At 43.5% G+C, this 22340-nt stretch overlaps 1 protein-coding gene across 1 annotated transcript in view; it reads left to right on the top strand.

Annotated features, from left to right (window-relative positions):
* SVEP1 (sushi, von Willebrand factor type A, EGF and pentraxin domain containing 1) overlaps positions 1-22340 on the top strand; it is a gene marked incomplete at its 5' end in the record, with an annotated part of 177639 nt that overhangs the window by 123247 nt on the left and 32052 nt on the right. Inside the window, 9 exons of the mRNA XM_019554729.1 lie at positions 2171-2290; positions 2906-3082; positions 3913-3997; positions 5543-5734; positions 8933-9100; positions 13158-13830; positions 16413-19198; positions 20732-20957; positions 22007-22162. Coding sequence (XP_019410274.1) covers positions 2171-2290; positions 2906-3082; positions 3913-3997; positions 5543-5734; positions 8933-9100; positions 13158-13830; positions 16413-19198; positions 20732-20957; positions 22007-22162 — 4583 coding nt within the window. The remainder of the gene's footprint in view (positions 1-2170; positions 2291-2905; positions 3083-3912; positions 3998-5542; positions 5735-8932; positions 9101-13157; positions 13831-16412; positions 19199-20731; positions 20958-22006; positions 22163-22340) is intronic.

Genomic DNA, 22340 nt, shown 5'->3' with positions numbered 1-22340 from the left:
CCCTGATCTTTCTAAGTATCAAAGTCAAAATCAAATCATGACCTTTCTGTAGTTTCCTAGATCCTTCCTTCCCTTTCTTAAAAATGAACACTGCATTTGCCCTTTTCCAGTCATCCAAGACTCTACCTGATATCAACAAGCCCTGAAAAATAATAGCCAATGGCTCTAAAATTATCTCAGACAATACCCAGTACTCTAACATGCATCCTGTCTGACCTATCTCAAGATCTGCAATTCCACACCAGAGGGACAGGGGATCTAATCTTCCACTGCTTTGTACTTTTTCACTTGTGTAAAATGAATCTGTAAGTTGCATAGGAAACACTACATGCCCAATTTCCCCTATTTCCCTGTGACCTGTGCAGGATTTTGTACCAATATAAAGTGGTTGTAAAATGTGAGCCCAATCATAGGTATTATGTTTTATGTGCTCTCTGACCTAATGTAAATGACTTTAGAGCAATGGAAAATCAATGCCAGCTTTATGATTTAGTACTGTTTTAAATCTGTGAAAATGTAAGTGGCTGCATAGCGTGCAAGACATAGGAGAGTCACAGCCCTTGTTTGTTTTATCTATGTTTCTCTTCTGTGGGTATCAGTATGAAATTTCTTTCATTTTAGAACTATTTTTTGCAGTGGACTGTTTAAACAGTTGAAACTCTCTACTCATTGGCTGGATTTGTTTTTGTTTGTTGTTGAGATACTCCTGTTTCATTGCGTTGTTTGCACAGCAATTGATATATGTTTTGTTTACAATAACCCTAGCTGCATGTTCGCATTTCTTGGATTCCCTGCAACATCTGCCCAGTTTGATAGGTTTTTAATGAAGAATTGTTATGAACATCTGGCATGTATAAGGAATAATCCCTGATATTGGGAATTTTTCAATGAGATGGTTTCTCAAATTGCGTCCCAAAGCTTAGGACTCCCTTTGTATCCCAAGCACATTTCTCTAGTGCAGGAGTTTTCAAGCTTTTTTAACAAGTGTACCCCTTCTGGTGGTGGCAGCTGGATGCAGGGGGGTGGGGCTTGCATGGGGCCACCGCTGCCACCCACTGCCACCCACCACCCTGCACCGCCACCACACCCCACTTTCACATGGCTGGTTGCACTGCGGCTCCGCAGGCTGCTGACGGGCTTCGTGCTGGGCCAGTTGCACACCACCCGGCAGCAGCCCATGGAACCACTGGCTGAGCAACACCTGTGCAGCCTGCAAAGGGGCACCACTGACTTTGCCCCCCCGGCCCTGCTCCTTGGTGGTGGTGACACAGGGTGGTAAATGACAGCATGGGATGGTGGGTAGCATTGTTGGCCACCTTGCGTGAGCCCCCCTGCCCCACATCCATGCACAGAGGGATGCCACTGCCCTTGCCTCCCCGCCACCTTGCTCCATCCCTGCCTGCTTGTGTGTACCCCCTATCACCTTTTCAAGTACCCCTATGGGTGCATACCCCTTGTTGACAACCCCTGCTGTAGTGCAGAAAGCTAAAATTTGAAATGAAAGAAGCTGGAAAAGGCACTGCCCTTTTTTTTTGTCTATATATGTTAGTACAACACCTCGCACAGTGGGGTCTTGATCACTGATTGAGGGTCATAAGCACTATCATCATACACATAATTACCCTTAATATTGCCTTTTGATCTCATTTGAATCTCTAACAACTCTACACATCTCAGCCATCTTGTCATGTAGTAACTTTCTGTACCTTGCCCTCCATGCTAAGCTGTCTTATCCTTGTGATAGACAGGACAGCTAAGACAGGAAGAGCTTTCCAGACAAAGGGAAAGTCTTTGCCCAAACTATTACAAAACTCTTCTTTCTCAGCATGAATTAAATTTCCAGTTCATTTACCCTCCTGAAATCAAAATGACTGGCATAAAAAGACTGATCAGATCATGTGCTGCATAGGGAGTAAAGGACCTTTTCTATTTTTCCAGCATATTTTCTATATTTTATTTTATATTAAATAAAATATTTTGCTCTGAACCACAGGCATTACATTTTTTTTGTTCTTTTTTTATGTTGGTTTGTTATAGTTTGTCAAAGAAGCGCTAATGGTAGGCTTTTACTGGTACCATTTTAAATGATTTCGCCAGATATTTAGAGCAATGTAAATTTAGAGCTGATGTTTATTACAGTTATTTACTCTAGAAACATTTATTTTTCCAGATGTTGATGAATGTGCTGTTGGCTCAGACTGTGATGAGCATGCTTCTTGCCTTAATACAAATGGCTCCTATGTATGTACTTGCATCCCTCCCTATACAGGAGATGGTAAAAAGTGCAAAGGTAAGGGAATAAGCTTTTAATCTACCTGGGGATGGGAAACAAGACGTACTTGTTCTTTGAGGAATAAGCACTTCCTTTGGATGCAGTGAGGATAGTTAGAAGAGATACCTTTTTCTCGCAGTTGAGTGTATTGACTCTGGACCTTGAAGACCCTCGTTGTGTTTACAGTATCGCTCTTCAGGGTAGAAGACCTGCACTTTGAAACGTCCATAGAAAGAATACTTCAGTGTAGGCACCTGACAGTGTAGACAACTAACCTTTGTTGAATTTCCAAATTTTGACTTAGCACATGCATGCACAAATGGTAAGACTTTGTCAGAGCTGGAAATAGCTCACCTGACTTGCAGTCCCTTGCCTTACATACTGGACTATACTGCTGCCTCTCAAGTGAAAAATGTGTTTGGAGTTGGCTGAGAATATGAATTCAGGTGGCAATGCTTGTCCCATCATGAGAGATAAGTCTGGATCCAGCTGTGAAGTCCTACAATCTGGATCCAGCCCACAAGAAGCCCAGTAGTTCAGATCCAGCCCAGGGGGCCAAACCAGTTTGACACTCATGCACTAATGGACAGTGAAGGTATGAAACCTGCTATTAATTCATGTCTGCCTCCTCAGAGCCAGTAAAATGCAAGAATCCAGAAAATCCCAAAAATGGTCATTCTTATGGAGAAGATTACAGTGTTGGGGGTGAAGTTACTTTCTCCTGTGAGGAAGGTTTCCAACTGAGAGGACTAAGTAGAGTCAGGTGTTTGGCAACTGGAGTGTGGAGCCACATGATACCCTATTGTGAAGGTAGTGTCCTTCTGCTGTATGTTTATTGTGGTGTGCATCATTAGACCCACCAGCTATAAAAAGCAATAGGTATTACAATATAGTGGAGTCAAAGAAGGGATCTAAATGGTTTTCTTTATAGAGAAGGATTAACTATGGGAGGAGTCCCCTCCACACTAGGCCCAGGGATTGCAGTACAATCACAGTTCTCCATCTCAAAATAATCAAAACTCTTGATATGCTGAAAGTGGGCCATGTCCCCAGAAAAGCTGCATTGACCTCCTTATCCAAAACGGAGCCCTGAACACTTTTTCACCTGTTTTGACTCAAGCCCCGGTAGCACCCCTGATAATTCTATGGCCCAGTGGCCTTCCAGTACAAGGTTTTTCTATCAGTGTTTCGCCATGACCTAAGGCATCTCTTGAGTGACAGGAAGTATCTGCAACCTTGTCCTCCTCTGCTTCAACATATCCTAAGGCTAAGCATTTTTTAAATATTGTTTGGAAATGCTTTTATCTTAAAGGATACTGACCAATTAAATTTGATGCCAAATATTGTGCGAGTGTGCATCTATCTGTATGCATATATATTGATTCTTATATTACAATAAAGACATAACTTGAAAGAAAATATGATATGTCCAAGAATTTATGAGTAGCACTACAGCAAAGTCAGTTGCCACTGAAAGGAAAATTGCACTCTTTACCCAGGCAAGAACCTCCTCTGACCTCAGTGAAAGCACGTACAAATGTGAGGCTAGCACCCATTTTTTGTGGCAAATTGAATGTTTCTGTCTGAAAAGGTCCTTGATGTCTCTCTAAATACACATCTTTGATTTTATCTCTTTCAAGCCATATCCTGTGGGAGGCCCATTATTCCAAAGAATGGTGCTGTTGAGGGCTCAAATTTTACTTATGGCAGTAAAGTTCTATACAGGTAGGTAGACTTAACTGTGTTTGGAGCAATACACTGATTAGCAGTCTCATGGCAAATGAGCAAAAAAAAATGGAAAAAATATAATTGAGAAAAAATATAAACTGGATTTAAAACTGATCTGAATAGGAGAAAAACTGAACTGTACTGATGGGGGAAAAAAGTAAAGGAGCAAAGAGTGGACTCTACTCAGAAACTCCCATTTACACTTTTGTGGATTTCACAAAAGTGTTCAATAACACATTTTTTTTATAATACAAAAGTTAGGAAATAGATATTGCACTGTCATAGACTATGTAGAGGCTGTATACTCAACATTTCAGCAACATAAAGTTGTTTCACTGTCTTCCTCATATTTATTTAGTTAGTTAGTTATATGTGGCAGTGTCTTGTAAACCTATTCCCATGCCAGGATTTCATGTTGCTGAATCGTTTATAGATACAGCACACAAAAGGTCACTGCCCCAAAAGCTTTGTAATGTAAGGCAACACACAAGAGAGGGATATGGACAAATGTAGAAAGGGAGCACGCAAGAGACAAGGAGACCATATATGTCAGTGTGATAGGCAGCAGTCTCAATGCATCAGCTGCCCAGTGATTTCCAACTATTCTGTAAGCATCACTGCAAAAACAGAGTTTGAAAAAGAATTCAAATTCACAAGATAAAAGGTATCATAATACAGAAATCACTGCAGAGTGGGAAATGCTGCATGGTTAAGTGTGTCTAGCATACTGCTGTAAAATCAGGATGCTAACCATGTAGATTTGGGTACCAAAACTGAAGATATTGTCAAATTGTGAAAAATGTCTGAATTAGAGTCAATGTAAAGTTTTCCATTTTCCCAGTGACACAATGGGGTAATTTTTTCAACGAAAGCTCCTTGTTGGTCATTGTGCAATACCAAACGGAAATCACCATATTAGTTTAAGAACTGTTATGTCCCTACTGCCTGTAAGGGTATAATTCTATCCTATTGGTGGTGTGGGGTTTTGAGGACATATGCAAAGAACGCATTAGTTAAAGAGCTGAAGCCATTAGGTTTCCCTGTGTTCTTTTCTTTTGCATGTCATTCAGAAAAATGCCTACAAGAGGTAAAATTTTCAGAAGCATCTAAATGAAATAAGCTCCTGAATCCCTTTTACAAAAGTGACTTAGATACTTAGGAGCCTCTTATTGGAAAACTGTCACTTTGACTCCCAACTGTCTAAGTTTAAAAAAGCTATTAAGAAGGGGCTCATAGGGGGCCATCTAGATGTTCACTGGAGTATAGGGGAGTTACTATACTTACAGCATAAACAAATTGTAGGCCTATGAACTCTACCTTACATTTCTGAGAAAGTTTAAGTTAGAGCCATGCCTTTTGTTTTACATAAAACTGATGAAAATTTGACTCTTGACCAATAAAGTTTTATCCCCAGCACTAACCCTATGAACTTTTCAGTGCCAAGGGGTGGGCAATGGAGCAAGGAAAGGGTGAGTTAAGCAGAGTCCTAGGTAAATAAAATGTATGTATGTGTTTAGTGATTTTTTTGTTCTTTTTTTACAGATGTAATGTAGGATATAATCTAGTGGGTGAAAAAGAAACATTGTGCCTGGCTCGTGGTGCTTGGAGTCGTTCTCCTCCCTCTTGTAAAATAGTAACATGTCCCAGTCCACAGGACATAAACAATGGAAAATATGTGCTGGCTGGCACAACATACCTTTCCACTGTATCCTACACATGTCACAGTGGTTACAGGTAAAAGTGGCAAAATAACCAACTTATACCCTAAGAAAGGAGAGTGCATTAAACACAAATTGTTACTGCAAAGTCACATGTGGGATGAAACTTATGAATTCTCAATAAAGCAAAATACCTAAGGATTTGAGATACTTTCCATGTTTTATACAAAATCCCAGCAGAGTCTGGAAAAGAATTATCAGATGTTTCATTAATATTTATTATGTTCTCTCTATAACAAGCTCTAACACATTTTTTTGACATATGGATATTAACCCAGAGTTTTTATTTACCCTTACTGGTTGCTGTGTCCTTAATTACATTTCACTGCTCACACAAGATGATTTTTGTTGTGCTCTTAAGCTGCTGACAGAAGGAACTTCTATAGTTTAAAGCAGTGCAGGGGTCAACCTTTTTGACAGCAGTGCTATAAATTAGCCCTACATCCTCCCTGAGTGCCATTCTGATGCCCTTCCCATTTGCACTCTGCTGCTCTGCTTTCTGCTTCCTTACCTATCTGCACCATGTTGCCTGTCCCCACTCTGATCTGCCATATGCCACACAGACTGCCTGCGCTACTTGTGGCACGTGTGCCATAATTGGTCACCTCTGGCTTAAAGTGTCCTACAAAGCCATTTTAATAAATGGAAAAGCTGCGCAGTAAAGAGTCATCTGATGTTTTTGTTTTGCCTTAAATATATTGCTCAAGCATGGCATAAACGAATATTTGGGAAACCAGTTAAAATGAATAAATAGGGAAAAAAAAAAAAGAAATAGCCTTAAGCATAATTTCCAATCCTTAATATATGTCTATCATAGTCATATGCAAAATATCTTGTACGCTTACATATATACACACTCAGGGCTGTTTTTCCCCTTACACGTGTCCCCTGGTGCAGTCATTTACATTTTGTAAAACATGAGCAAATAGATGTAAGTGACATCAGTGGTATAAGATGATAGAGCTTAAATACAGCTTTCTGCTCACATTTAATGTGAAGCTACAGGGCAGGGTAGAACCATGCCATACATATACAGTAAGAGCTTGGTCTTCCACTGCTAAGTTGCACATAAACCTCACTGGGGTGAATGGAAATTTTGTCTGTGACTGCTTAGTTGGGCCAAACAGGTTGTGTAGATTGTGGTTTCTCTCATACACAGAATCCATTCCATGAAAAAGGCCATTATAGTTACAAAGGCCAGTTCAATTTTAAATGAGTACCATGGAAGTATTTTGAAGCTGCTTTTGTAGAGAAGGGGAATTAATTATTTTTATATAAAGCCTAAACTAGGTGTCTGAGAGGTAAAATCCACATCCTCTTGTCTGGCCACCGCTCAAGCCAGTGATCCATTATGCCATATCCTTTCCTTCAGGGTCTCTAGATCCATATAATGATAGATGTAATCTCTTACCTAGCCACTCCTCATGTCCCTTGTCACACCAATGTACCCCAAACTGGTTTACAATACACCCTCTTGGCAGCACCCAATAACTCACTTGAAGGGGCTGCATGTTCCGGAGAGGGTAGAGGAGCTCTCACAGATTTAATAATAGTTTGTGTTTGGCATTACTATAGGTAACAAGGTGAAAAGTTTAGTCAACCTCTACCTTAGCTCCTCACCCAGCACAAACCTTTGTGGACATTCTTATGCTGGTGGCATATAAAAAGTTCTCCAGGTTCAAACGCTGAGGGCACACTCTTGCAGTCTTTTTGTGAAGAAAACTTCTATTTGTTTTGGCAGTTTTTTAAGCATTGGTACAGTGAAGAATACAAAGCTCTAAAACTCGTAGTTCAGAGGTGATACCTTTTATCAGACCAGCTAAAAAGTAGGAAAGAATATTTCTTTCTTTGCAAGCTTTTGGGCACACACACCCTGTCTTCTGGCTGAGCAGAAATCAAAGATTGTAAAAGCCCTTAGGTAGAAAATAAACTTGATTTTGCACAGGGAAAGCTGAATGAAGTTGGACATGTATTTCCCTGGGTCCTTGAGAGTTCCTCTGTGTGAGTTGCTCTTTGATGTGCAGATAAGGCTGGTCTCATACCTGGAGGCATCAGATACCCAAGGGGACTTTTACAATCTTTGATTTCTCCTCACCAAAAGAAGGGTGCATGTGCTCAAAAGCTTGCAAAGAAATAAAAAAATTGCTGTTTTCTAGCTGGTCTAATAAAAGGTATTACTGCTGAAGCAAGAGTTTTAAAGTTTTGTATTCTTCTTGTCTCAGACCAATATGGCTACAAAATAGATCCCTTGGTACAGTGAATGTATTCTGTCAAGCTTCTCCTGAAATATTTCTGATTGCCCCGTACTGCTGGTAGGGTTAGCAGTGTTTTTTGTGAATAGAAAAGTGGAATTCTGGCCTTGCTGAAGTTACTGGCTAAGGGTGGAAACAGATGTTGCTTTGTGCCGGTATGAAAATGTTTACAGTGGTACAAAGGCCAAGCAAACAAACCCAAATTCCCAAAATTCCACATAACTGCAGCAGATGTCTATTTGGTTTATAGCAGGAAAACATGATCATCCCAGAGCTGCCCACTGTCTACAGCTGCCCCGGGCAGGCAGTTCTAGGCTTCAGGGGCCTGATCCTACATACCCCTGCCTGATCCTACACAGCCCTACACCAACTCAAAGGATTGGGCCCCTCAAGCACTGAGAGTACCTGCCCAAGTTCCCCCGTTTAGGATTCCCCAGGAACCCACTGACACTCCAGCATAATCCTGCAGCAAGGACTACCAATCAGCTGATTGTCACTCTCAGCCCCAGGACTGCCCCAGAGCCAGTTCAAGGCTACAGTGTAGTTCCAGGATTGCAGTCAACAATCAGCTGACTGACGGTCTCAGCCCTGGTCCCCCCAGCCCTGGGGTTCAACACTGGGATGTAGTCTTGAGACTGCACTTGAGCTGGCTTTCCCCACTTGCAGAGATGTGTCTCAGAGATTCCCAAGGATGTGTCTGTAAGTAGGGAACATGTCACCCATTGTTTCACAGGACAACAGGCAATTTGTGTTTTGCCCAAAAAAGCCAATCAGCAGTGGCAGGACGCGCGCCAGCATAGCTGATTTGCTTCATTTGAGAAAATCTGTTTATACCATAAACTTCCCTTGACTTCTCTGGGTTCAGGATTTTACACAGAAAGTAACTGTAAAGAGCACCTTGCTTCTGCTAGCTAGCATCCATGCTAACGTTATAGCCTACTAATTACCTTCTTTTTTCTTAGTCTGCAGGGTCCCTCAGTACTTGTGTGTGAAGCTTCAGGTCGCTGGAACAGCAAATCTCCCACCTGCAATATCATCTCATGTGGCTCCCCTCCTCCCATTAAAGATGCCACCATCAATGGAAATAACTTCACTTTTGGCAACAGAGTCACATATACGTGTAAGGAAGGGTATGTAGATTAACATTACCAGAGCAATACCCTGATAAATTGTCAAGCCAAGCAGGGGCTAGTAGTTTTCTCACTTGTAAGGTTATTTTCCCAGATGCTGCATGCTGGTATCACCTGCTTTTTAAGAACATAAGTTCTTATGGACTTATTCAGTTGTATGAACGTTTATTAATCAGTTGATTCCTTTGTAACTTTTTGGAAATTAAATGTAATGGCTGGTTGTTGTGAACTAGCAAAAGTGTACATGTACAACCATCCCCTTTTATTCAGGCAGCACTCTTGTTAGATGCCACAACTGGCCTAGAGTTATCCTGACTGACTGTGAACTTGAATGGGAGAGTTACCATTAACCTCAGGCTGCTGAACACAGGGACACTGGTGATTCAGCAGGAGGCACTGTTGCTCTGAGGGCATGTCTACATGGCTTGCAGACCATGCTAGGGACCTCCATGCCACTTCCACCCCACCCGTGCTAACCTAGAATTGGGTATAATATAGGCCAGGGGGAAAGGCATTCCATTTGTCAGGGGAAAAGTCTTTCTCTTGGCACAAACAAAGAGTTGTACAGATATTCAAGAGATTTCTTATGGAAGGGAACTGGCTTTTGTGCAAGAAGTTAGATGGGGTAACTATAAGGAGGTTCTCCTCCTCCCAATATACACTGAACGGCTATACATTTCTCTTGGGTGAGGAGGACATCTGATATCCCAGAATCTTCTGCTCTCCTGTCCCCACCCCAAGGGAGAGGGAGGAAGGAAGAGCACTGGCCCCTTGATGGCCTGTCCTGGGGTGATCTGTCATGAAACCTGTGGGAACACTGCCCTGAAAAAATTACCCCCACCTCTGACTCATCAGTTAAGTGGTGGGAGAGAGGGAATCTCCTGCAAGGGGAGAATTGGTTCCTCTGGCTGAAGAATGGCTTCTCTCTGTCACAGTTAGCTGATTGGCAGCAGGGGAGGAATTCTGTTGGGGGAACCCTCCCAGAATGGGTTCCTGCTGTGGCAGAATGGCCCTGCCTCACCCCATACCAGTCCAGGCTGACCTGGATCAGCCTGGAGCAGTGCAGATTGAAGCAGGCTGCCACGCAGCTGAGTGCTCTCCCCTCCGCCCACACTCCTCCAAGTCAGCCCAGAGGAGTGCAAGGAGCAGGAGCTGTTCTCTTGTGGCACAAAATTAGGAAGGTTCCCAAGGTGGGAGAATGCCCCCCTTCCCTCCCCCCACCCATCCCACCAGTCAGCTGCTTGGTAGGATGCAGGTGCATTTCACAGGCTTGGAACCTTCCCAGGACTATTTGTAACAATAAATATCCGTACGTGGCTATAGCCACCTTAGAACAGCACTGGGTATGTGCCAGTAAACATGCCTAACAGAGAGCATAAAGTCCCCCATGTGTCTCTGAGATAGCTAATATGCCATCAGTTTTCAGGTTTATTGTGTACTGAATGGTTGTGCTGTGCCACACTGGGATCACTATAGAGTAGTGATTTTCAATCAGGGTGCTGATTCAAACACTATGAACATGATAGACTCAGATTTCAAATAGGAAGCCATAGCATTAAGAACATTCTGCTGTGGTCTTCCTGAGTTCTTTGCAACAGAAGAATTGTTCTAGTAATTCTTGTAGTAAAAAAAAAAAAAGAAAACTAAAAGCTGTCATTTGCCCAGGGGTGCCTTGAATCTAAAAGGGTTGAGAGCCACTGCTGTGAAGCGAGGGTTGCACCACAGGATGCTGCTGAAGGTGCCATGTGATAGAGCCAAGGTTAGGGTCCTGATAGCACTTTTCATCCTCATATGAAAATGGCCAAATTCAAATATGAGTGTGTTAGATTCTGACTGCCTTAATTGTGTTTCTGTTGTTTAAGTAAACATTCTCTCATCTTTCTGTCTTAAAACTGTTGGGTAATAATGTGGTGTGTTTCTATACTACATTTCAACACAAAGCAGGTTGCACTTCATTGGAGTCTAGTGTGGATCCTATCCAGATCCCAATTCTACAAAAATGTTTGCACATGTTTAACTTTGCACACTGCAAGCAGTTCCACCAAAACAATAGTGCTATCTTGTGCATATATGTAGTTAAGCATACATATAAGTCTGTGCAAGAAACAGGATTAAAAATACTGACCTTTGCAAGAAACAGGATTAAATTAAAATAGGTCAGTAGAAATCATACTCTACCTGTATGGTAATGAAAGACTATATTACAGATTGGCAATTTTTACGCTGCTTTCCTGGAATCCCAAACGACAGCCTCTGAAAATAAATACCACAGATGAATCAAAGTACTTTTACAGATGTGGCCGGCACAGTCAGTTTCAAGTCCACACCTGCAAGGGTTCATTGGAGACTTTTCCAGTAGTGACTTTTTATCCTCTTTCTGTTATGAGCACACTACAGAAAATCTAAGGCTTTAAACAAACATAAAAACATGGAGAACATGTTATATATTTAAACAGCTGGAGGTTTAATGAGCCAGTTGGCAGCAGGACTATTGGTTGTGAGTAAATCCCAGAGACTGCTTAACTATACGTAACTGTAATACTGTTCACTTGCCACACATTAAACTTGTGTGTTTGTGAAGGTTTAGATTTCACTCATATTTGTTACTACATTTAATTTTGTAGGTACTGGCATTGTCTTAGAGAGAAGGCATTACCAAATGACCACATACCCGTTAACCACACTGGCATTTCCAGTTAACTAATGTAGGAGTCTGTACGGGTACCCTTTTTCATAAAATCTGGCATATTCATACATCAATGTGATTAGTATAAGAACTCTAGGGGTGTGACAGGAGCATCAATATCGGAGCCTTTCTGGGAGTGGCTCTGCCCTCCTGTAATGGGCCAACCGCCTGCTTACTCACGTGCCACGCCTTGATCTTACTTGATTAGAAGATGGTTGTAATCAGCAGGAGGCTGGCCATTTTTCCACACCCCGATGACAGGGGGCACTACCTGTGGCTCCTTTTCCTCCCCTACACCGCAGACCAAGCCTTGCAGATGGAGTTGATGTGGTTTGACCTGGGCCTTGTTATGTTCTGGCCCTTCTCTCTCGCCCTGGGGCTCCTCGCTGCCCCCCCCTCGCCCTTGAGCTAGGGCCACTGCACCCCACAAATGCTGCGCTCTCTCAAGCGCCAGGAACCCCCACGCTACTGGGGAGTCCCTGTGAGGCCTCCTCCAACCCCTACAACCTCACCCGGTCCTCCGGTCAAAACAGTAAACATAAAACATAAAGCCCCTGGGCTACAACATAAAAACTAGAGCATCCGGTTAAACAAAATCTACTCCCTACTAGAGAGTGAGGGAGCGGGGGGGAAGGAGGGCTCCCCAACCCCAGCAGTGACCGGGGGATGCTCTCACTGCCAGAGTCGTCCCCTCTGTCTGTCCGAGCTGAGTCCCTACTCCCACGGCTGCTGGAGAGGGACTGCCTTCCTTGCCTCCTACCTGGGCTTAAGGGATAAGCCCTGCCCCTTCCTGTCAGCTGGTTTTACCAGTTGCCCCGGCAACCAGCACCTGTGCAGCCCTGGTGACTGGCAGCTGAGCCTCCCCCTTTCTGCCACTGGGTCTCCCCAGAGCAGTCTCCACTCTCAGGCGCAGGGCACCTGAGTGCACTGCGACAAGGGGTCTGTGTGGAGTTTTCAGTTCTCCTTCCTTCCCCAGACATAAGACTCTCTGCTTGGCAGTAGAGATTGTTTGGTTGGTTGGCTTCTTTTCTGTGAGATAGGAAAGAGTGATTTTTGGTGGAAGTGTTATTTGGCTTGTAGTGGAAAGTGTTACCGAAGTGAAAGATCTGCCAATGTGAGCTGATGGCCATATTAATCTAACCTATCTGTCAATAAATAACTACTATTCAGGCTGCTGTATTTCATCCCAAAATGCAGCAGTATCTAAGCCATGAACAAGCACATTCATTTTCATGGCTGTGCTTAGCATGGATTCCATTAAGGATTCTATCCTTTGCTTTCCCTGGGTTCTGGGAAATTGTATTTATAGGGTTTTAACACTTTGGTTATCAGCTTAACTGTGAACATTGTTGGCCTTTGTCTGATCCACAGTTACACGCTAATTGGCCCTGAAACTGTAGAATGTTTAGGCAGCGGTGAGTGGAGCATGAGTCACCAACAGTGTTTGGCTGTTTCCTGTGATGAACCTCCCCATGTGGAACACGCTTCACCTGAAAGTGCTCATCGGTTGTTTGGAGATATCGCTTATTACTACTGTGCAGATGGCTACAGCTTGGCAGCCAATTCCCAGCTGCTTTGCAATGCACAGGGGAAGTGGGTGCCACCTGAGGGCATGGAGATGCCTCACTGCATAGCTGATTTTTGTGAGAAGCCACCTGCAGTGTCATACAGCATCCTGGAATCCATTAACAAAGCAAAATTTGCTGCTGGCTCAGTTGTGAGCTTCAAATGCATGGAAGGCTTTGTCTTAAACACTTCTGCCAAGATCGAGTGCATTCGAGGTGGCCAGTGGAATCCTTCTCCTTTGAGTATCCAGTGCATCCCGGTTCGCTGTGGAGAACCACCAAGCATTAGCAATGGCTACGCCAGTGGAACCAACTACAGTTTTGGGGCAGTAGTGGCTTACAGCTGCAACAAAGGATTTTATATCAAAGGAGAGAAGAAAAGGACATGTGAAGCCACAGGCAGCTGGAGCGGCAGCTTGCCCACCTGCCACCCGGTATCTTGTGGAGAACCACCCAACCTTGAAAACGGGTTTATTAAGGTACAGTAAAAGCTTTCGCAGTCGCATTCTGCACGAGCAAGGTTTACCTGTCTTAATGATACCCAGTGTTCCCCCCACTCCCATCCTATTGAAGTTAAATAAGGATATAACCAGGGTCACCAGGCAGCAAGATGGAGATGGGGAGGGAGTAGACAGCCTTGCAACAGCATCAGGCTTCTTAGTAGGAGGAACAGATTAATTGAGATTCTGTTTAGAAAGAAGGGTTTGATAACTGCTTGTCATAGCATCTTCTGTGATTTCCTAAATGTCTTGCCAAACGTTTCTCTTCCCTAGCAGATCAGCAGCTTCCTGCTGCTGCCTAGTACTTTATCGAGTGCTGGAGCTAGCTCACATACCTTGATGTTTCTGTGCCTGCTACTAAAATGATCTCATTTTAAATCAGTAAATTATAACAAGAAAATATTACCCCTCTGGAGGCGCACACAGTTTCCTAGCAAGAGCAGAGGCACGTGCAGTTTCCTAGTGAGAGCTGAGTTTGCCTTTTAAGTTAAGACGAAAGATACCACCAGCCCAACATCACCATCGCAGCCAAAAGGCATGACTGCCTTACATAGTCATTATATTCTGTACTCAGCTTATTGTACAGCACTGATGTACAGCACTGCTTTCATGATAAAATCTTCATCTTTACTGTAAAGATTTAGATTTGTTTTTAAGTTTTTTTCCTCTGAACTGTTTGTGAATATAGGATTTCTCATCCTCCAGATTTCTCACTACAGATTACTCTGTCTGCTGTGAATTATTTTCAACTGCATCATAGTTCTTACAGCAGTTGCCAGCAGTAATATAAACTCTTTGTGCTACGAGTCCTATGCAGAGATACCCCACACTATGTGCACTACTCTGATGTCTTCAGCTTACATTGCTCTTTTTACGCTTTTTCCCATTTGGAGACCCATTTTCCAATGCATTAGTTGTTGCTGACCCTGCAGAATCTGCATGGGCTCCAAATGCAGCAAAAAACCTGTAAGTGTACATCCAGAGTAGTTAAGAAAGCAGAAAAAAGGGGTGATGGCATTCATCATGTTGCTGCATGTACATGTACTACTTCTGCATAACAAATAGTCTTTTATCTGCTCAGATGTGGAGTTTGCAAACACACATATAAAGAATACACACACAGATTCTGCAAATGATTTTTTATCTCTGTAAATCTGTTGAAATGGATGAAAATTAGGCTGGAGTGGGAATAAATCTCTCTTCACAGTTGAGGCTTCAGTAATCAGCTACAGAAAGAGTGGGAAGGATGCATCAAAACTCCAAGAGTAAGATCTCACAACCTGGAACTGCTGGTTGCAGGTACTTTCCCTGTAACCTAGTAACCGTCTTGTAGAGAGAATAAAAACAATGCTCAGAGCCATACACTTATGTATGGAAAAAACTGGGCTATCAATGACAAGACAGTTCTGTTATGAACAGGACAGGGAACACACTGTACCTAGAACCATTTTAACTGATTCTCTAAAGGTAACAAATGCTTGGTTGTTTTCAAGCCTGCCGCAGGGGACAGCTAAATGGGCTGAAAATATTCAGTTCTTTCTCTAGTGACCTCTCATTTCATTTTCGTTCTGTTACTATCATCATACTGAAAAACAGTAATATGTAAGTAAGAGTGGCATTATTTATAAAATTCTCCAAGTAGTCCTTTCTTGCAATCTCACGTTAGTGCAAGATAAAGAGCTAAAGAGCCATATCAGTTGCAAGCTGTTCTGTAGCACAGTGGAGGCCAATCTTTTTGGCAGGTGTGCCACAAATTGGCCCAACACCCTCCACAAGTGCTACTCTGATCACCTTCCCCTACCTGGTCTGGTGCTCTGCTTTCTGCTTCCTGCCCTTTGTTTCCTGCTTGGTCTGTTTTTCAGCTTTCTGCTCCCTGCCCTGTCTGCTGCTGTGTTACCTGTCCCTTCCCCAGTCTGCCAAGTCACACAAAATGAGGCTGCCTGTGCAACTTCTGGTACACTTGTGGCCACCCCTGCTCTGGCTACTCCTAGCTTCCTGCTGCTCTTTTTCCTTCTTGTGTACAGATCTGTTTTCATTTATGTGGGATGGGGAGAGGAAAGTAGGGAAAACATTTTTCTGGCTTTACACTTTTTAAATCTGAATGTTTTACCATTGCATTCAATACAAATTCACTGACTTCAAAGAGAGGTAGTCAGCTGTCCTAGTCTGAAGTCAGGCATAAGGCAGAGTAGAATTAGATCTATAATTCAGAGATCCAAAAGCTTTTGTGAGCTACAAATTATTTCATCAGATGTAACGTACTGTAATATAATAGCATCTATCAAAGTGAGCAGCTGCTTATGAAAGCTGATGCTTCTCTGAATTAATTAATCTATAAGGTGTAACTTTACCCTGCCTTCTGCCTGATTTCAGAGTACAAGTAAAAGCAGAGCTTGCTCGCATATTTCCAAATCAGACATTAATTTCTTTGGAATCCATCCTAAAGTCTGTCTTGTATCTGACCAAGTATAAGATACAGGGAGAAAAATAATAAAATCAAATGGGTTATGCCAAGGTTGTAAATCTCTGTCATGTGTATCTTTGCCTCATCTGTTTTGCAGGACACAACTGGACATGTCTTTGAAAATCGAGTGAATTATCAGTGCCATGCTGGCTACAAGTTAGTTGGGAGCTCAGTGGCCGTCTGCCAAGCCAATCGCCAGTGGTACAGTGAATCACTTCCTTCCTGTGTTACTCTTAGTTGTGGGAAGCCCCCACCGATCCAGCATGGACACACCAAGGGAGAAAGTTTTGATGTGGGATCCAAGGTTGAGTTTTTCTGTGATGAGGGCTACAAGCTGTCTGGAGATACCTCCTGGACATGCCAGAAATCTGGGAAATGGAGCAAAAAGCAAAACCCAAAGTGCATGCTGGCAAAGTGTCCAGAACCACCATTGCTTGAAAACCAGCTGGTCTTGAAAGAGATGGTTAACCAAGTAGGGGTTGTACAGTTTTCCTGTAGGGAGGGCTATGAATTGCATGGTGCCTCTGTGCTGAAATGTTTGCAGTCACAACAATGGAATGATTCTTTTCCTGTCTGCAAAGTTGTGCTATGCCGTAGGCCTCCATACATTCCCTTTGGTGAACCTTTGGCATCGCCTCTTCATTTTGGTAGCACTGTGAAGTATGTCTGCACAGACGGCTTTTTATTGAAGGGGGAAGCTACAGTCAGATGCCAAGCTAATGGCTCCTGGAGCATGCCATTCCCAGAATGTATCCCAGTGGAATGCCCCCAACCTGAAGAAATCCAGAATGGCATTGTGGATGTGCAGGGTCTTACATATCTTAGTACAGCACTGTATACTTGTAAACCAGGCTTTGAACTACTGGGAAACACAACTATTCTCTGTGGAGAAGATGGTCGTTGGTTAGGTGGAAAGCCTTCTTGCAACCCTATTGAATGCCCAGCACCTAAGGAGATACTCAATGGCAAGTATTCATACACAAACTTTCATTATGGGGAAACTGTTACATACTCGTGTAACAGAGGATTCCAGCTCAAAGGGCCGAATGTACTACACTGCTTAGAGACAGGAGAGTGGGATGCCGACATTCCTTCTTGTAAAGCTATAAACTGCCATCCCCCTCAGCCCATTGAGAATGGCTTTGTGGAAGGTGCAGATTACAGCTATGGTGCCATGGTAATCTATAGCTGCATCCCAGGATTCCAGCTGGCTGGTCTCGCCATGCAGACCTGTGAAGAGACAGGATGGTCTAGCTTTACTCCAGCATGCCAGCCAACAGACTGCGGCCTACCTCCCCACATTGACTTTGGAGAATATGCACAGATTAGAAGTAAGGAGAGACATTTTAACCAAGAAGACATGCTCCTTACTGAGAGCCCTCCTCTGGCCCACACATTAGCTGCAGGTGCCTGGAAGGATAAAAGAATGTCTCAGAAGGAAAGTAATTCAGTACAGTCATCAAACTTTTTATATGGAACCATGATTTTGTACACGTGCTACTCTGGTTATGAGCTGTTGGGAAACTCCCTTCTCACTTGCCAGGAGGATGGGACCTGGAATGGAACTGCCCCGATGTGCATATCCATAGAGTGCCACTTGCTGTTCCCTCCAGAGAATGGCTTTTTGCATTTTACAGAGAATACACTCGGTAGCACAGTGCACTATACCTGTAACCCAGGGTATAAACTTATTGGTTCCAACACAAGGCTGTGTTTGCCTAATAGACGGTGGAGTAGTGCTGCTCCATTTTGTGAAGCAATGTCATGTAGCATGCCTAAAAAACTCATGAATGGAAATATAAAAGGAGAGAACTACACTTATGGGCACACCATCTATTATGAATGCAATTCTGGATACCAGTTAATTGGCTCAGCTAATAGAACATGCCAGGAAAACCAGACATGGGATGGGAATGAGCCCATTTGTGTTCCCATTTCCTGTGGCCAGCCACCAGCTTTAGAGAATGGAAGAGTGACTGGAGAAGAATACACATTTCAAAAGCAAACTGAGTATCTGTGTCACAAAGGGTTTCTGCTGGATGGGGACAGACGTAGAGTTTGCCTTGCAAATGGTAGCTGGAGTGGAATTGCTCCAGTTTGTAAAGCCATCAGGTGTGCAGTGCCTCCACCTCTTCCCAATGGGACAATTACTGGATCAGAATATGCCTTTGGAAAGGAGGTTCATTATCACTGCAATGAAGGCTACATATTGCACGGAGCATCCATCTTCACCTGTCAACTGGATGGCACCTGGGATGGAGAGGCTCCATTCTGTGAGCCAGTCAACTGCGGCCCTCCGGAGGACCTCTCTCATGGCTTTTTGAATGGGTCAGACTTTAGCTATGGGGAATTCATACAGTATGTGTGCTTTAAAGGTTACCAGTTACATGGAGATTCACAGCGGCAGTGTTTGTCCAATGGCTCTTGGAGTGGGAGCCTCCCTTCTTGCCAGCTCTGTACATGCCCAGTGCCACAGATCCAGAACGGGATTGTTATTGGGAAAGACTTCAGTTGTGGGAAAAGTGCACAGTTCCAGTGCCTGGAGGGCTTCAAGCTGCTTGGGCCTTCTGAGATCTCCTGCAAGGCAGCTGATAAATGGAGCTCGGGTTTTCCACGCTGTGGGCAGATCACATGTGGCTCCCCACCCGCCATCCCCAATGCTTACATCAATGGGAGCAGTTCTGCGCATGAGAACACAGTCACCTATAACTGTGTACCTGGCTTTGCCATGCAAGGGAATCCAGAGCTGACTTGTACGGAGGAGGGTGTTTGGAGAGAGCCGCATCCTCAGTGTGAGCTACTGACATGTGGACCCCCACCATCCATTCCAAATGCTGTACCTGTTGGAGAGGCACACACCTATGGAAGCAAAGTCCAATACAGGTATGAAGCGGAAATTGTATTTCCATCTAATAAGTGGAGGACAAAAAGGGTATACATGGTATATATAAAGCAAATATATATTTAGTTTGGCAAACAGTTTTTAAAATACATAGAAAAGTGATAGAGAAAACATCACAGTCATTGACACACAACACATACAACCTTCTTGTCACCCTCTTCTTCCATTGTAGTGGAAGACTTTAGACCAGAAACAGATGTGGCCTTTGTGCTGCTATAAACATTTTTATGACAGCACAGAATCCAAAAAAACAAATATTCATACTCCTTGTCATGTGGCCACGGCAAAAGGTGGGTTCCCCCATTTACAGAGGTTCCCCCATTTGCAAAGGCATGCCTTGAGTCAGGGCACAGCAGCACAATACATGTGCCTGAGGAACCCCCTGCCAAGGGATTCCCAGGACACACCTCTGAAAGTGAAGGAACCTGGGCAGGTGCTTCTGGGGCTCCCCCATACGCAGACTCATCCTGGCATAGCTGATCCTGCTCCAAGGATGGCATCTCTTTATGGCCTTAATGCTGCAAGCGCATAGCACACCATGCACTGAAACAGTGAATAGATATGCACTCATGTTAAACTTACTAAAGTACAGGTCCAGGTTTAATGTGGCAGTTTCCAGAATGTTTGCACTTTGTGGCTGTTTCTGTGATCGGAGAGTGAATTTCTTGGCTGAGGCATAATGAAAAGGCAATGAAAGGGGTTAATGTAAAACATGAAAGGGACAGCTTGTGAGTGAAGGTACCTGAACTTCATGACTTTAAGGGTTTACAAGCATGGGTTTTCACTTAAGCTCTCCTAAGTGCAAGGAATAGGGAAGGGAGGTAGTGTGTGTGCATACATATATATGTGTGCTTATAATGACAAACCCACAGAGCGCCAAATTTTTCCCCATCCACTTGGATTGTACTTGGTGTTGGACTTGTATGGGGTGCAGCATATCTTGCTTTAAGTCACTTTTACTGTTGCCTAAACTTGGTGCCAGCGCAGGATTTGTCTCATCTCTGATGCAAATGAGATCAGTCTCAGAGCTGCCCTTGCCTGAAACAAACCAAACAAGCAGCAGGGAATCCTCAAGTACATAAGGACATCTTTCCCATGCCTCCTTAATCTGGGTCATATGCCAGATGCCCAAACAGTAGTTGGTGTAGGAGCTGCTGCTGGGGCGTTCCATCACCTGAGTCTCTTTTGAGCAGCAGGAAGCTGGAAGGGCCAAGTTCCAAAAGATTTGTACTGCTTTTGCATTGTTGCAGCAGCAGAAAGCAGGCAGAGGATGCTGCAGAGGCAGCTTCAGAATGCTGGAACTCCTGCTACAGGTGGCATGGAAATACCACAACAATATACACTCACCTTTCTTTGTCAGAGAAATCTGCCCTGAAAAGATGGAGAAATCTATAGACTCCAGTAAAGTACAGCAAATACTGAGTAACCAGCCACACTGAAAATTTTGTACCTTGAGGAGTAAAACATCATACACAGGCATGATTCAGTGGTCAGATGTTTGTGATATATTGCAGGTGCCTAGAGGGCTACGTGATGGAGACAGAAGCAGATATGTGCGTTTGTCAAGAGGATGGACAGTGGTCTCCTACAAGTATTTCCTGTTTCCTCAAAAAATGTCCTGTGCCAACAAATCTAACCAGTGTAATTGTTTCTGGTGATGAACTGACTGTGAATAAGAGTGTAACACTGTCATGTGCAGAAGGCTACACTTTGATGGGGGCAACCACATCAATGTGCCAGGTAAAGATTGCTTCCTTTTCTTTTTTCAAAAGTACTGGTCAGGTCACCATTCTGTACCAAGATGCTGACATGCCTCTCCTATTGAAATAAATGATACATGCATTCATTGCTGATTAAATAAGCCCTGATTGTCCACAGTGCAGGGATAAGGCACTATAAAATAAAAACAATGCCCTCCCTTTTTGAAAGAAAAGTGAGTACTTCTCAGACAGTATATACAGAGGCTTCCAGGTTTGGGAAATAATTGTTTCCTCTTCTTCACAAAAATACTGCACCGTAACTCACCAGATGTTCTTTTAATTCACCCAGACCTATTCTTAATTGGACCAACTGACGGCCAGCAGACTTCTTATGGCCCTAAAGGGGTTAGCATGTGGCCCTCCCCCCACCAGGCTTCCAGTCTCATTACAACTCCCCCCACCATTCCAGTAGCTGCTACCACCAGAGTCTCAAGGCTTTTCCTCCTTTTTTCAGCTTCTGCTTCCTGAACCCACCCCTGGTGTCAGGGCAGAGAGGCTCTGCAGCTGGGTAGCTCAGGAGGACCCAGGAACCCCATGTTGCACAGCACAAGGCACCAGCCTGGTACAGCAAGGTAGCTGCTGCACTGTGTAGCAGGAGGGACCCACATACACACAGCATGATATGCAGGGCCTGTGGGCACTGGGGTGGTACAGGAAAGGAGTGCATACAGCACAGCCTGCATGCCACTCAGAAACAGGACTCTTGCCCTTTACCAGTCTTTTCTCTTTAGACCATAATCCCCAAGCCAAAGATCTCTCCATCTCACCATGCCAGTGGTCAGTATTTAGCTCAGCTGGGCTCCAGTCTGGGTTGAAGCTCACAATACAAATTATAGCAAATAACTCTCTATCTCTATATTGGTATTTTTTAATTTTCTCATTTAATATTTATTTCTCATATGTTTACCAAGATGAATTCTTTTAGTTCTCTTCGATGCGGGCATTTTGGTAAGATCCTTGATTGGACCAGCTATGTAGTAGGGAGAGACATTAGACAAACTTTAGTTATCTCGAATGTTTATTTTTTAGGACAATGGCAGCTGGGTGCCACTGTTTTCAGATGAGATCTGTGTCCCTGTGTCTTGTGGGAAACCAGAAACTCCAGAACATGGGGTTGTGCTTGGAACAGGATACAGCTACAGGGATGCAGTCCATTACAAATGTAATGCTGGCTATGAACTACAGGCAAGTAAACTGATTCCACCTCATACCAACCAGTGCCATTAAGATTAACCTTTGCATTATCCTCTGTACTGTTTTCCAAGTTTATTAGAATGAAGTATTCTTCCTTATTATTAGTTTTCCTGTTGAACTTTTATACTTCTCTTTTATTACTGTTGTTACTTATTGAATGCTGCAAGCA

Source organism: Crocodylus porosus, unplaced genomic scaffold, assembly GCF_001723895.1.
Source record: "Crocodylus porosus isolate Cpor-Errol unplaced genomic scaffold, CroPor_comp1, whole genome shotgun sequence".
Classification (NCBI taxonomy): Eukaryota; Metazoa; Chordata; order Crocodylia; family Crocodylidae; genus Crocodylus; species Crocodylus porosus.
Note: the sequence above shows the minus strand (reverse complement) of the source record. Positions and strands in the feature narration are given on the sequence as shown.